The sequence below is a fragment of the Struthio camelus genome, chromosome W, assembly GCF_040807025.1.
Source record: "Struthio camelus isolate bStrCam1 chromosome W, bStrCam1.hap1, whole genome shotgun sequence".
Classification (NCBI taxonomy): Eukaryota; Metazoa; Chordata; class Aves; order Struthioniformes; family Struthionidae; genus Struthio; species Struthio camelus.
The window spans coordinates 3597264-3613407 of NC_090981.1; the positions used below are offsets into that span (position 1 = coordinate 3597264).

The following is a 16144-nucleotide window of genomic DNA, read 5'->3' on the forward strand; positions in this document are numbered from 1 at the left end:
GCCTAAAGATACTATCTTTTGACTTCTACAGCTTTTTGAAAAAGGTTACCATAAAATAATCAATCAATCAGGTTGAAATCCATTTCATTTCTAAAAAGTTCAAAATATTATGCAAATTCCAGCTGCCCACACAAGGTAACTATACACAGTTTAATGCGGCTCTGTGTCCAAATGACATACTGCAGTTATACTCTGTAGACATGGCAAACACTGCTGCTTTCTCAGTTTAAAAGAAAGGGAAGCACCAACAGGACACGCTTTTGTGAAGAAAAGACTGAGTAGAGAGCTGAGACCTAGGATTGCAGTTGAGTTTTGAGGAGGCTGCTGGATTCATATTCCTTCAATTCTAAAATAAACATGAGATATCCTCAAGTTTAATCTTGAATGAATACAGATAACAACAGCTGTATTTTACAGTACCACAATTTTATAAGAGGCATAACCTATCAGTCTTCTTGTGGATGGTGAAGGTGGTGGTGATCCTGTTGACAGAGACATGAGGAGGATTGTATCCCAACCAGACAGTTTAATTTCTCAGGTTCAAAGAAGATCATATCAATTTTCACATATGCATTTCCCCATCCCTGTATCTCTGACTTGAGGCTGTCAAGCCAATTCAACCTGCCATCTCATGCCATGTGATCTCTTCCTAGCGTTCACTCTTCATAGGGAGGGGGACAGCTCTTTATCCTACCCTGAGCAGTTTGAGATGACATGCAGAAAATTTATAACAGATGTACTGAAAGATCAAGGCTTTATTATATTTTATAAAACAGTATCGCATTCTTGACATTTCAGTTGTTTTACCTGCCCTGCTGGCTGACAGCTGGGGAATGCTGGTAATTTAGGGTCACCTTTAAAGCCTTGCCAATTTTCTTAGCTAACTAAACAACAAAACCTCAGCATTTGTTCTAGCCTGCAAGTTCTACTTATGAAAAAATACAGGGAGTATGGCAAAGAGAAATGCATTTTTGAGTGTTTCTTCTGACCTCCCCAGCAGAAATTGATAGATTTAATAAATGCAGTGTTTCTTTTCCACAAAGCCTTAAACTGACTTTTCCTCAATACATACTTGCACCTGTGTTATATCCAGCAAAAATTCCAAGCTGCTACCCTGTTCCTCCCTTTCTTTAAGGTTAGTGAAAATAGTCCAGCTGAGATTTACTTTAAAGGTGTATCCTTTTTTATAAATAGTTGCAGAAATCTTAGACAAACAAAAGAACAGCAGGCAGGAAGAATTCTTTAGCTAGCCAATGTTCCACATTTTATTTTCCAACAGAGAATCTTAACAAACACCCATTGTGCTGGAAAGCCACATGATGATAATATAAATTCACTGATGCAAGCTGAAGAGCTACAAACCTTTCTAAATCAACATAAACACGTCCCCAAATCCATGTGTAAACAAGCCAACATGCATGCCCTCTGTTTTTTTAGGAGCCTTGCCCAAGGCTGGTTGCCCTCAGAACAACAGGTGAGTGCAGAAGATCACAGAAGACCTGAGGTTCACTGCTGCAAGGCACTGAGCACCTTCCACAGCTACATGGCCTGGCTTCTTCCTTAGCTAACATCAGCTAAATCATTCCTCCAAAGATACATTTCCACTGGCATGCAGAAAGGGGACACCATCCATATACCTTGCATGACCTACAGATTTTATGATAGATACTTCAGAAACCACTAGTCCTGTTCCCAGAACATTATTCTGGTCTGGGAGTTTCTATTATCAGAAGGGCTTGTCTTGAGAAACGAAACAATGCACGCTGCTGAAGAGCACTCCTGGTTTGCAATTCAGCAGTCTAATCTCAGATCTACAGCAAACCTGAGTGTGTGTAGTACTGAGAAAAACATCACACACACACACCTCTGCTTCCACTTCTCCATCAGTTAAGTGAGGGGAATAAAAATTTTACACTTAGGAAGGGTAGAATAAGAATTAGGTATCTGTATACAGACTGTTAAATATGGGATGTGATTTATATGTGCTAGTGATTGTTATGTTGATTGTATTTATAAACATGCAGTACAGAGTACCCAATTTGCATAAACAAAACCAGTCAATGCACTTCAATTGCATTTCATGTACTTAAGTATTTTTACTAAAGGCCACTTATTACAAATCTTGTTCCCCATAGAAATGCAAGAGCTGAACCAATTATCTATATAACATGCATAGCCATCATTTGCACTCAAAAATTCTGTAGCGCAATACCATATATAAACTCTCCTTTTCCATCATCGAGGGATGTCTGGACAATAGTTGATTTTGATATTATTAACTCTACCAAAGTTCAGTATTTCCATATGTTGAATAACAGCCAACACTGTCCCCCACAGATCCTTCTCAGGGACCCACGCACATCCCTCAGCCTGCCTGACCTGGGGTCTTGGCTGCGAAGACACACGGCAGTGTGTGGGAAGCTGAGGAGTATCAACACACAAAGCCATGGCCACGGTTTTCTCCCTCTCGGCAATCCCTTGGAGCTGAGCAGTCTGACAAAGCCCACCTCCCTCGGCGCCTGGGCACAGGTTGGCCACTAAACCTCTGCAAAACCTGGTGCCTCATGCCCCACATCTGTGAGGCCACAGACTCCCTCCATGGCCAAACAGCCCAATTAAAGGTTGAATTCAAATTCAGGGCAGATGCTAAATTTAAAATATTTATCAACTGATGAATTCAGAAGTTCATGACTAATCTACTCACTAAAACAGTTGGAGGGTGTTTAAGCAGCCTCAGTCCTGCTTTATTGCTAATACTATATCTATGTGTGTATATATAAAAAATATATATATAATATACAGGTATGTATATTTTATATGTTTATACATTTATATTATATATATATATATATTTTTACAAACATACATATAACCCTTTTCCCAGGGTTAAGCCAGTGGCCAAGGGAGACCTCTCAGACCCTCTTGCTGCTTCTTCCTTGCTTCCTTTTCCGTGTGCTGCTGCAAGTTCCTAGCACCTACTCATGCAGAGATTCAAATAGGCTTCCAAAATGAATATGTTGGTGCTTAAAGTCAGAAGCCAAGCCCAAAGGGAAACCAGGTGCTGACTTGGGCTCAGCTCCCACAGTAAAGTGTGTGTTGGGGGGTGGGGAGGTGCTTTTCCCTGTGTGGGTGATAATGCAATGTACAGCAGGTTGTGCTTCCAGTGACTTGTACATCCTAGTGAGGCCTTGGGGGTTTGAAAAGGACTTTTTTTTTTTAAAATCCTCTGATATAGCTGCTGCTGGAAAGGCTTTGTTAAAATCCCTCCACTGGGGATTGTACAGTGGGAAACTATGTTACCCTAGAGGAAAACAGTCCAGGCCTTTATTTAGCCAATTTTCCCCTATGAAAGACAAATTTGCTTAGTGTTTTTTTAATCTATTAATTCCATGAAGAGGTTTTTCTTGCTTTCTTCCAGTCTATTAGCCAGGATGATGAGGGAGTGATTTAAATGGAGAATAAATAAATTCTGTATACGTAACCCTGTGATTTAAGGACTGAAATGTTATAAATTTTTTCCATTCCCTAAGTGGCCCAATTAAAAGATTGAGTTTTAAGTAAGGTCACAGTGCCCTCTGTTGCAATCAAAAGCCCTGAGCAAAAAAAAAACCACTCCCCCCCCAAAAAATACAGGCATAACAATATCATAATTCCTATTCAATGTACAAAGAATAAAAATAGTTGGGAGAATAAAAATGCCCTTAAGATCCTTAGGATTTCCCTTTACTGTAATGGAACCATTTTGATTCTAACCTTGCTGCTCAGCTCTGTAAACTGTTCGGTGTGTCCCACAATAAAAGCCTCAGAGAGCTTTGCTGACACTACCAACGCAGACATAAATGCCAGTCAAATGTCTTTCTCTTATACAGACAGAGGAAAGTAACTGAAAATTAGTGGCAGTCTATCTAAATAGTTAATGTAAATTATGACAAACTTGATTTTTATCAGTGTTCTCTAGATACCTATGCAGAGTTAGGGTTTAATTTTGCCCTTCCTTTGGATGAGGAAGAGTTAATAATAACTGCCTTTTTGCTGACTGCCTTTTTCCTTAATGGGTGTGGGAAACCACAATGACTAAGACCAGGAGAGAGAAGAACATCTAAATGGATGTTTAAGGCTGAACTCATGTTGACTAATGAGTGTTAGACATTTGACATCTCAAAAAAAACTGATGGGGGAGGAAGACCTCTGGAGCAGGCAAGGAAGAAAGGACTCATGTGACATATGTGAAAACTGCCCCTTTGGATATGCCATGCTGGGAAACATGTGGGACGTGAGCCCCCAGCACAATATCTAAAGATGTTACATAAACATTGGTTTAGGAATAAACAGCTCTGCAGGCAGAGGCCAAGGGCCTGCCACTATGCGTTTGAAGCAGGTTGTTATTGCAATCATCAGCTGGCACCAAATATCCCAGTGCAGTTACTATCCTCTGTCTCTACCTGTGCTTTTCGATCTGGCACTGACAGAACTAAGCTCTTTATTGTCATGCAAATATGCTCTTTAGAGCCCACAGACTAATAGCTGTTACTTTGATTAAAGCACAGCTTTACAAAAAGTGACCTAACTAGCGAAGTGAGAAGTGAAGTGTGCTTGGTGAAGAGGTAGGAGTCCAATTTCTCCCAGTCTCCAATGCATTGTTGCTATAGTTTATTCAAGAAACAGCAGCTTCTGAGGTTTTTGCCTTTGTGTTTTTAATTACTAAGTAAAATGGCAAGAGAGTTTGTGCCTCCAGAGCTATCTGAGAATGTCATCGCTGGCCAATTAAAATACAGTCCTCGGTCACGCTCAAAACCAGTGTGGCTGAGCCTCAGATTTTTATTCAATAGCAAACTTGCAGATTTTTGTTTGAAGATGGATATCTATTGGAGATTTTCAGTAGGGAACATGGAATAACAGAGTCACAGAAGGGTTGAGGTTGGAAGGGACCTCTGGAGATCATCTACTCCAACCCCCCTGCTCAAGCAGGGTCACCTAGAGCACATTGCCCAGGATTGCGTCCAGGCAGGTCTTGAATACCTCCAGGGAAGGAGACTCCACTCTCTGGGCAACCTGTGCCAGTGCTCTGTCACCCTCACAGGAAAGAAGTTTCTCCTCATGTTCAGATGGACCTTCCTGCGTTTCAGTTTGTGCCCGTTGCCTCTTGTCCTGTTGCTGGGCACCACGGAGAAGAGTCTGGCCTCATCCTCTGGACACCCTCCCTTCAGATACTTGTACACATTGATGAGATCCCCCCTCAGTCTTCTCTTCTCCAGGCTGAACAGGCCCAGCTCCCTCAGCCTTTCCTCATAGGAGAGATGCTCCAGTCCCCTCATCATCTCAGTAGCCCTCCGCTGGACTCTCCCCAGTAGTGCCATGTCTCTCTTGTACTGGGGAGCCCAGCACTGGACACAGGACTCCAGGGGAGGCCTCCCCAGGGCTGAGTAGAGGGGCAGGATCACCTCCCTCCACCTGCTGGCAACACTCTGCCTCATGCAGCCCAGGATACCCTTGGCCTTCCTGGCCCCAAGGGCACACTGCTGCCTCATGGTCAACTTGTTGTCCACCAGCACTCCCAGGTCCTTCTCTGCAGAGCTGCTCTCCAGCAGGTCAGCCCCCAGCCTGTCCTGGGGCATGGGGTTATTCCTCCCCAGGTGCATGTCAGTTGTATTAGAACCATAGTTACATTTTAGCTCTATTGCACCCCTATTATGAATGCACCTTTACAGTCTCTGAAATTTAATTTCAAAGATTAGGTCCCAAGAAAGGGCAGTTGTGTCTCAGTTCTTCTAAATGTGTTTGACCCAGAAAGGGTCAAATAGGTGTGACAAAAATCAGAAGAAACCAAACAGGTCTAATATAAAACTAATAGCAAATATCAACTTGAATATACTAAGAGAGTCAAAGTTAAAGGCAAAAGATGTAACATGTCTAACAATGAACTGAGAGCACTTTCTACTTCCTTCACCTAAAGTTAGATCTGGGATAGCCTTAAAAATCACTGCAAGAGAAGAAGTTTAGCTTCATAAGAAATTGAAAGTAATAAGCGATTTCTCAGGTTTGCCCTGCTGGCTAAAAGCTTTAAAAAGCCTTAATACCCAGACTAATTACTGAAGTAACTCTTACAGACTCCTGCATATTTTGGGGTGTGTGGTAAACAGTGATCCTGAAGAGCTGCAGTTTTTCCCTGCTCCGTATGCCACACTGGTGCAGATAGTCCTGGCAATCTTTGTTGAGCAGTCCATAACCCCCTGCCCTGGGCTGGATCTTGGAAACCCTCCTCTCCATCTTTCATACAGCAAAGCAAAAATGTCACTGCGGTTAAAACCCCTTGAGCCCAAGCTGCATGCAGAAGAGGAATTGCTCTTTAATATCTTGGAAAGTAGGTAAAGAATGTAACTGAGCTGACTGCTAAATGACCTCTCAGAAAAACACGTAGACGGCAGAGGGAAAATGCAAATTAAGTTAAGATGACTGTTTAGAATAAGCTGTTTAGAAAGAGATTTTAATGTTAATCTTTCAAGTAATCCAAGATGCACTCCAATACCTGCTATCAAAACTTTTAAGACTTTTTTGAACACCCTCTTAAACACAAAGGAGTATTAAACAGAAGGAATTTGTTTACAGTAAATATAAACATCTGAAAAAATCTCTGAAACCTGTTTATACAAATAACTAATAAATAATTTAATATTTTGCACAACTAGAAGGTGCACAGACTGGCATTCAAGTGGTCAATGTTGGTAAACGTCTGTCAAACAATAATGTGATTTACTTGGATAACAATATAGTTTAAAATGCCATAAATTAAGAATAAGTTACTTCACATTTTTTTCCTCCCAGCATTTATGTACATCTTGGTCTTTAATGAGATCTTGTAGCTTTCTTTAGAAGCTCCAGGTCTTTCCGTCGGCTTTTGATAGCTCTGGCACAGCCATACTCTTCCAGTTGTAAAGGGATATACTTTTCTATCTGAACTAGCCCTTGCCCAGCAGGACCAGTAAACAGTTTAATCCAGGATGGCTTAAAGTTTCCTTTGAAGCCTAGAAAGGCCATGCTTCCTGTGACAAAAAAAAGCTCAGTATTACAGGAGCAGCTAAGTCCATTCAAGTACAACACACTAATGGCTCAGGAAGAGAATAACACACTGCTGTGATATTCTCCCCCCAGGACTCCTTGGTGCATTAATCCAATCTCAGCTTCCCGTGCAACTCACAAGGAAATACTAATTTGCGTTTTTCTGTCATTTGGTATTAAATATTTTAAAATTTTTATTTGAAAACACAGCTTGCATGACAGTTATAAACTTGCTGTCTCAATACAGGACTTGTGCCAGGGTCCTGAACGGACTGGAGCGGCGAGGTAGAGCGTGCTCTAGACCATGTGGTCTATAAAGCAATTGTCCCTCAAAATACCAACAGCTTCTAATTGCTACATTCAGATTTTGTTAGAACAGGAAGCGCTAGACTGGCACAAGGAAGCTTTTAAAAATAGAACCAAAATCCCTCGGATTTGCTGGGTGAGGCACAAAATCTAGGCTTTGAAAAAAAGTCTGAGAAGAGAAACGTGCAAAACTTCACCAACCATTGCTCTGAAGGTAAGGCAGTTTGGCTGTCCCCAGGGACATTAAGGCTTCTGATATATTAGGACTGTCTATATCACCTCTTGTGCTCAGCAGAACTATAGACCTGCATCAGAAACAATGCAGAGATAGCAATAGTTATAAACACTAAGTTTTCTGAATACTTTGTTGCATGCTTTTACAGTTAGCTGGCCCAATAGTCCACTTGCTTAATAATACTCATGGTAACACTACACATGGAGATAGACAACATTCTCTGGAAAAGGGTTCTTAGAAAATTGTCCATTTTAGAAAGTAATTGTTATTAAAAAACAAAATTGACTTTTAAGATTAATTTAAAAATCATTTGGAAGTGTGGTTAAAATACAGTTTGTTTAATGAATAAATATTTTTGTATCAAAAATCACATGAAAATATTGATACAAAATTAAAATATTAGAAAGTTGATTTTTCTGATGCTAACTTTTTATCTTTGTTTAAGATAGGTTTAACAATGAGTAGTTTTCTCCCTGGATGAGAGAGAAAAGTCACTCACTAACAGTATAACATTTTGTGATGTAGTTCAGATTTTTAGATAGTTTCAGATTTTCTCAAATGAAGCAATTCAAATTTGGAATACTTAGAATTTTCCAGTGTTGTCTGTCTTCCACCTCAAAAGTAAATTTCCTTAACTAAACATCATGCAATAACATTTCTTAGCTTAAAAGAATAGCTATTTATGGTTTAACAAGGTCATTTAAGTGCACTGACAAAAACTGTTAAAATGCTCCTGTATTTCTCTTGTTCCCCCTCAACTTACATACGTTTGGTTCACTTTTAGTGCTTATGTATAAACACAGTTAGTGAAATCCTTGTTAGAGAGCAAAATATTTCCACGTAGAACTACAGTTTACAGGACATACTGTAAATAAATGGTCATTACACATACCTTTGTGGAATTCCAGTTTTTAAATATCCATCTACATGCTTAATGTCTACTTCAGAAAATAATTTATTTTCTGACACTGTGCCAATGCAGGCATCAACTACAACAATAAGTATACCATTATCCTTGAGGGAAAACATAGTGCCATTGACCTGAATAGGAGGAAAAAAAGATGGGAGGGAAAAAACACAATTTTTTTTTAAAGTTACCTATGATTTCAACAGCTATTCTACTGCACTCAAAGTTATCTTCATCTGTTTTAGACACAATGGTGTACAACTCTTCCCCAAAACACTTGCTTCTCATTAGAATCTCTTCACTTTTCCTCTGGAGAAGAGACTTTCAGTGGGACTTCCAAAATTGCATGGGAGTCTTGAGTCACCTGCTTTTATGTGGAGATCATACATTTCAGGTGAGTTACTGCCCACCTTGGTAAGTTCTCCCATTTGGGGAAGCTAACATTCAGATACTGAACTGTCTGCGCTTCTTGCAAAAGCTCAGTTGATCTGTCTCTGCGGCAATCCCAGTTTTAGCCTCGTTTTTCCCATGAAATGCTCTTATTGCTTTTGATAGTGTACAAAAAGGCCCCTAAGTTTGCAGCTTCTGTGTAAAGACTGCTGTGCTAACAGATCACAATCAATTTGTCCATCTAGATAATTCAGAGTTTTACTATTTCAACCAAGACAATGCATTTAAATCGCAGGATGCAAATCACATACAGACTTTAAGCTTCGTGGCATGAGGATACCTGCAAATTCTATCTTCAGCATCACGTAAAAGTCTCCCTCAGCTTCCAAACAGAACAAAAAAAAAAAATCAAAGTAAACCAAGTTTTATGCAATATCACATCACTACACACATCAGTACAGCATCAGAACAAATACAGAAATCTCTATGGATTCTTCTGTAATTGCAGCTTTGAAGGAGTTTAACTAAAGCTTAATGGTTTGAATGACTTGTCCCATTAAAGTCAGTCATCTGTTAGCACAAAAATTATTTCAGCAAAATGGATTATTTAAACAAACATTTTTTTCAAAAGCAGCCATCAACAAATGTATAACAAGTCAGATTTTAACAGAAATCTGCAGATTTTAAACTCTTCTTTACTGGTACAATTTTCTCTCCAGCAGCAAAAGATTCGAGTACATAATGGAGGACTTTGGAGCCTAATTTTCTGAGGTAAAAACATCAGCTTGATTTTTTTTTCTTTTAAACTATGAACCAACAGTTATCTGAGTGAAGTGAGCTCAGCATTATGTAAAGCTGTACAACTATTGTAATATAAACTGCTGAAGAGAAAGCTTGTTAGAAGAAAACCATAAACAATACTTACAGAAATAAATGCTTGCTGACCTCTGCTCAACTCTTTTTTACCAGGAGAATTGATCTGCACAAGGAGGTAGTTTTTGTGAGGATCACTGGTGAATACCATCTGGATATCAAACAAAACACTAAGTATACATGTGTAGATGTCATCAACACTTTATTGCACCAGGCTTAACGTACTCAAATAATCTATACTCCAAAGCCAATGTATCCATTTAATCATCAACAAGGCTGTTATTTCCATTACTAGCAATGACAATAAATATAATGATATATTTTACCTGAGTTGTGCCACACTTTGTGCATGGTACAGAAGTTTTTACTGGCATTTGCTTTATGACAGCTGGCCCTTGGTAGTACTTTGGATAAGCTTTGGCCATGCAGTTACTGATCCCTTTTGCTGAATCTTTGGTCACAATCTTGATCCTTTCACATCCCCGAGATGAGCAATAACTGTGACCGTCCCTATTATATTTGGCTTGAAGAAATAAAAACAGTAATCTATGCAAACAATGGAAAAAGAAAAAAAAATAGATGATTTACTAGAAAGATACATATTTACATAAAACTTAACAGCCACACTTCATGATTTTAAGAAGCAGGGAAACAACAGTATTTACATTAGCATTTACTTCTTTACAATTAAGCTATTTCAAAATATTTACAGAAATATTTATGTATTTATTTAGAATTAGGAAGTCTCTACTGACATATCTGAAATCCTCAACAATTACAGGGGACATCATTATGAATGAATCTGCTCTGAAAAGAAGAACCACTCCTCAAAACAGAGGCTTGCAGGAAACAAAAAACAAACAACAGAGCACAAATGTTTTCTTTGATCATAGATCTTGACAGATACCCAGCAGTAACTGTTTGGATATTTGCCTTCACTCACCAACACTGGACAACGTAGTTGCATTCTTGCATGTTAAGCAAATGCCTGGAAATGCATTTTAGGGGGTAGTGGTCATTATTGTTCCCATGGCATAGAGACTGATAATAATTCATTTATCATTTAGTTGTCATCATGGAAGCTTTTAGACAAAGGAAACTAAAGTTTCTTTTAAAAAGCTACATTCATCAGCACATTTACCACAGATGGACAGAGTAACATATAAGGGAACAAAGCCCTGTATTAATCATTTGCTTATAAACTAAAAAACAAAATTTGCAAAGATGCAAGTGATGTATGTAGAAATTTTCTAGTAAGTTTACCATATGTTAAATTTTCCCAAGAAGTGTCACAGTGCCAGAAGTATTTTTGAAGGGGAGACTAGGACTTTTAAGTACTTCAGACGAGTCTGCAAACAGAGTAGTACTTTCAAAAATGGGTACATACCATCTTTACAACATTCCTGGAACAAAAACCTTTTTGGAAATTTCTAGAAATTTCAGTTTAATAGGAGGGCACTTTTTTTTTTTTTTTAAAAAAGACTTTAAGTAACTAAGTTACTTTCTGAAAGACACTGCTCTGCAGCACTCCAGATACCATGTTTTCTCCAGGCTTGGGACAGGAAATAGCTGTGACAACTGTGGTATTCTTGGAAAAATATTTTAAATGACAACCACTGTATTTTGGAAATTAGAAGTCATGCAAAGTATTCTTTCACATATGCTTTGGGCTCCTTTGAAATCACTTTCCTCTTATGTGGATATCTCACAGTTGATTTTAACAGTATCAAACTGGCCATTTTAGGGTTAAACAGCATGCCTTCCTGTAGGGCCAAGCTACAAGGAGTTACCCAGTACTGTTGTCAAAATAAAACTTCTTGTCTGATCGATTCTTTTCAAGTTCCAGCATTGAAGATACAGGTGTATAACGCTCTATCTTGCTCGACAGAGCAGATGACTGCCTTTGAAAGGTTTCCAATACTATAACAAAATTTGTATTTGGTTGATAACAGAGACCAACACGAATCCAGTCATTCCTGAAAATAAAAATCAAACGTATGATTCACCATAGGAATGGTTTAGATGACAATGTGCAGCAAACTGATCACTCAAAAAAGAAGCAATGGGAGTACAGAAATCCCCCCACATCCTCAAACCAGAAGATCTTTCTTCCCCTCTGCACAAAACGTTACATTAAATGTTATGGTAACTTTGACGCCCTTAAGATATGTTTAATTTTATACTTCGAATACTTAATTAGTTTATCTGACAAAATCAAGTATGTCAAACCACTCAACTCCCGCTCTGGACAACTTCACTATTTGACACTTCTCCAACTGATTTTCCTTAAAGACACTCTTAACTTTAGGTGCAGGTCTGCAGTTTAAGCTCAGGCTTTTCACATTTTAATATACGCAACGAAAATCAAGATCCAGTCTCACTGATGGTTGACAACTTTCACGCATGCTAATTCTGCAGGACATTACTTCAATGTTACAGAATCACAGAACAGAATCACAGAATGGTTGAGGTTGGAAGGGACCTCTGGAGATCATCTACTCCAACCTCCCTGCTCAAGCAGGGTCCTCTAGAGCACATTGCACAGGACCATGTCCAGATGGGTTTTGAATATCTCCAGGGAAGGAGACTCCACTACCTCTCTGGGCAACCTGTTCCAATGCTCTGTCACCCTCACAGGAAAGTTTCTCCTCGTGTTCAGATGGACCTTCCTGCGTTTCAGTTTGCACCCGTTGCCTCTTGTCCTGTCCCTGGGCACCACGGAGAAGAGTCTGGCCCCAGCCTCTTGACACCCTCCCTTCAGATACTTGTACACATTGATGAGATCCCCCCTCAGTCTTCTCTTCTCCAGGCTGAACAGGCCCAGCTCCCTCAGCCTTTCTTCATAGGAGAGATGCTCCAGTCCCTTCATCATCTTTGTAGCCCTCCGCTGGACTCTCCCCAGTAGTGCCATGTCTCTCTTGTACTGGGGAGCCCAGCACTGGACACAGGACTCCAGGTGGGGCCTCCCCAGGGCTGAGTAGAGGGGCAGGATCACCTCCCTCCACCTGCTGGCAACACTCTGCCTCATGCAGCCTAGGATACCCTTGGCCTTCTTGGCCCCAAGGGCACACTGCTGGCTCATGGTCAACTTATTGTCCACCAGGACTCCCAGGCCCTTCTCGGCAGAGCTGCTCTCCAGCAGGTCAGCCCCCAGCCTGTCCTGGGGGATGGGGTTATTCCTCCCCAGATGCAGGACCCTGCACTTGCCTTGGTTGAACTTCAGGAGGTTCCTCTCCACCCAGCTCTCCAGCCTGTCCAGGTCCCTCTGAAGGGCAGCACAGCCCTCTGGTGTGTCAGCCACTCCCCCCAGTTTAGTATCATCAGCAAACTTGCTGAGGGGGCACTCTGTCCCTTCATCCAGGTCACTGAGGAATACATTGAACAAGACTGGACCCAGGACTGACCCCTGGGGGACACCGCTAGCTACAGGCCTCCAACTTGACTCTGCGCCACTGACCACAACCCTCTGAGCTCGGCCATCCAGCCAGTTCTCAATCCACCTCACTGTCCACTCCTCCAACCCACACTTCCTGAGCTTGCCTAGGAGGATGTGATGGGCGACAGTGTCAAAAGCCTTGCTGAAGTCCAGGGAGACAACATCCACTGCTCTGCCCTCATCTCCCCAGCCAGTCCTTCCGTCATAGAAGGCTATCAGATTGGTCAAGCATGATTTCCCTTTGGTGACTCCATGCTGACTACTCCTGATCACCTTCCTGTCCTCCAGATGCTTAGTGATGGCCTCCAGGAGGAGCTGTTCCATCACCTTTCCAGGGATGGAGGGGAGGCTGACAGGCCTGTAGTTCCCTGGCTCCTCCTTCTCACCCTTTTTGAAGGCTGGAGTGACCTTGGCTTTCTTCCAGTCCTCAGGCACCTCTCCTGTTCTCCAGGACCTTTCAAGGATGATGGAGAGTGGCCTAGCAATAACATCCACCAGCTCCCTCAGCACTCATGGGTGCATCCCATCAGGGCCCGTGGATTTGTGGATGTCAAGTTTGGACAAACGATCTCTCACCCGATCCTCCTCGACCAAGGGAGAGTCTTCCTTTCTCCAGACTTTCTCTCTTGTCCCCAGGGTCTGGGATTCCTGAGGGCTGGCCTTTAGCAGTAGAGACTGAAGCAAAGAAGGCATTCAATAACTCTGCCTTCTCTATATCCTTCATCACCAGGGCCCCCACCCCATTCAGCAGTGGGCCCACATTTCCCCTAGTCTTCCTTTTGCTACTGATATATTTGAAGAAGCCCTTCTTGTTGTCCTTGACATCCCTTGCCAGATTTAATTCCAAATGGGCCTTGGCCTTCCTCGTCACATCCCTGCACACTCTGACAACGTCCCTATATTCCTCCCAAGTGGCCTGTCCCCTTTTCCACCTTCTGTATACTTCCTTCTTCTGTTTGAGTTTTGCCAGTTGCTTTATAAAACAACAAGAAGAAGTAAAAGAAACCTACTTGTTGAAGTTAATGAGATAAAGATAAGTGACATTTGGAACTTTTCCATTCCAATGTATTGTGTAGCCCTTTTGAAGCATCACTACTGGCTGGTATTGTTGAAAGACGGCTCTCTGATTAATACCTCGCAGAACCATGGGATTGGATGGGTATTCATCTCGTACGATGGTCATGGAAAGGTTCTGCCCATTCCATGTTTGGATGTAAACCTATAGGATATTAAGGGAGAATAAAAGAAAGAGGAAGGGTTTGGACACACTCTTTTAATCAGTACAAACAGAAACAAATTAGTGAGGAATAATCAGTACATTATGAACCGAGCTGCTACATTCCGAGGTTCTGAACTATGCAAGACCCAAACAGGACTCCCTTTTTAAGAGCTGCTTGTAAAAAGATTGTAGATTTTGCCCATTTTACAGACTAAAAAAAGGGGACGAGGAAAAGAAAAGAAAGGTATAGAATCAATTAAGGTGCTGGGCCAAATTCATACCCAACTTGAAGCAGAAATTGGAATTTTCTAGGCAAGAGATTTGCAATTCAGAAAACTGTATTTAACATTTTCATGAAAAAAACAACAAACCCAAAAAACAAAAAAAAATTCCACAAAACCAAGAAAACAAGACCCAGTCCACAGACAAGAGACAGTATTCCAGTGGAAGAAAATCTCCAATACAAAAATGTCTTAGCAGATAGGAGTGCAACATGGAACTCATGGTATGCAAACTCACAGCATAAACATTTGCTTTTATCTTGATACATTTAATATTGTACTTCCTGTTCACATACTGAGAGTTATGCAAATTACAGAACTAGCTGAAAATACACATAATACACATAAAAGTAGTTGAAATACTTTAAAAAAAAATTCTTCAAAGTATTTTTAATCTAAAGATAGGAAATTTTGTATGTTATCCACCCAATTGTTCATGTTCTAGATTTGTTTTAAATAGAAGGCTGCAACAGTACTAGCCTGAGCATACGCTCCACTGCAAATCACTCCATTCCATTCTGTATTGCTAATGCATTTGGGGTGCTGAATCAGGTAGTTATCCATTCTGCCAACGTAGGTATCCTTGTAGTCAGTCACTGAACCGTCTAGATCATGGAATATTGAGGTCTTGTCACCATCCAGATCTCCATCTTCAAACCAGGGACCTGGTTTTCCGAAGAAGACTTTCAGAAAAACCTGGTAATAACAATTCAAATAGTTAACTTTGCTAGGTGAAGCACAAATTAACACTTGCACGACTCCAAAAATAGAGGGATTTGACAGAGTTAATGAAAAATCTTCTAGCAAAGCCAGTGGAATCTTGCAAACAGAATTTCATTTTTTGGTAGTAGGCTCAAGTCAGGTCTTTTGCCCAGAAGATCCTTGTTGCAACACCCCCCCCCCCCCCATCTCAAACAGTATTCCCTTTTGTTTAGGGAACAAAGGACACCTTGGGTGACCTCCCACCAAAAGATAAAGTCTGGAATACAGATGTATGGAAAAGATGACCTGGAGCCCTTAGATGATAAAAATACAGCAAGAAGAAAGCAAAGCCTCTTATAGGAATAAAAGTGAACTTGCAATAAACTTACATTTGAACTGAACTTCACAAGAGAAATGTTGTTTTTAGGTGTCATCTGCCATATGTTCTTCATCAAGAAACCAACTGCACTGGTAAATCTGTCTGGAGTTGGCACAAAGTTTTTGAATGTGCATTTGGTAAGATGAATAGGTCCATCATAAATTTGAAAACCTCTGATTGGAAACGTCCTGTTAATACAAGTAAACGTTTAATGGTTTTTAAAATAGCATCCTGTAACAAGAACCATGACAAGTCTCAGCTGGTGTCAGAAATAGGTTTTCTCCCATTCAAGAATCAAGAAAGCAACACGAACACAGTGACTCACAGATCAGGTCTTTGTAAAGGAAAACTTGTTTCAGG

General features: G+C 40.6%; 1 protein-coding gene across 6 annotated transcripts in view; it reads right to left on the reverse strand.

Annotated features, from left to right (window-relative positions):
• Positions 1 to 4673: 4673 nt before the first annotated feature.
• LOC104138046 (inactive cell surface hyaluronidase CEMIP2) overlaps positions 4674 to 16144 on the reverse strand; it is a 56690-nt gene continuing 45219 nt past the window's right edge. For 3 of the 6 annotated variants that reach the window (XM_068925924.1, XM_068925923.1, XM_068925926.1), the window contains 9 exons: positions 15795 to 15972; positions 15184 to 15399; positions 14214 to 14422; positions 11558 to 11743; positions 10094 to 10313; positions 9820 to 9873; positions 8490 to 8638; positions 7564 to 7667; positions 4674 to 7040 (listed from right to left, as the gene is read on the reverse strand). In XM_068925924.1, the coding sequence (XP_068782025.1) occupies positions 6844 to 7040; positions 7564 to 7667; positions 8490 to 8638; positions 9820 to 9873; positions 10094 to 10313; positions 11558 to 11743; positions 14214 to 14422; positions 15184 to 15399; positions 15795 to 15972 (1513 nt within the window). In that variant the 3' untranslated portion in view covers positions 4674 to 6843. Of the gene's footprint in view, positions 7041 to 7563; positions 7668 to 8489; positions 8639 to 9819; positions 9919 to 10093; positions 10314 to 11557; positions 11744 to 14213; positions 14423 to 15183; positions 15400 to 15794; positions 15973 to 16144 lie in introns of all 6 variants that reach the window. The other 3 variants (XM_068925922.1, XM_068925921.1, XM_068925925.1) reach the window with 1 other exon arrangement.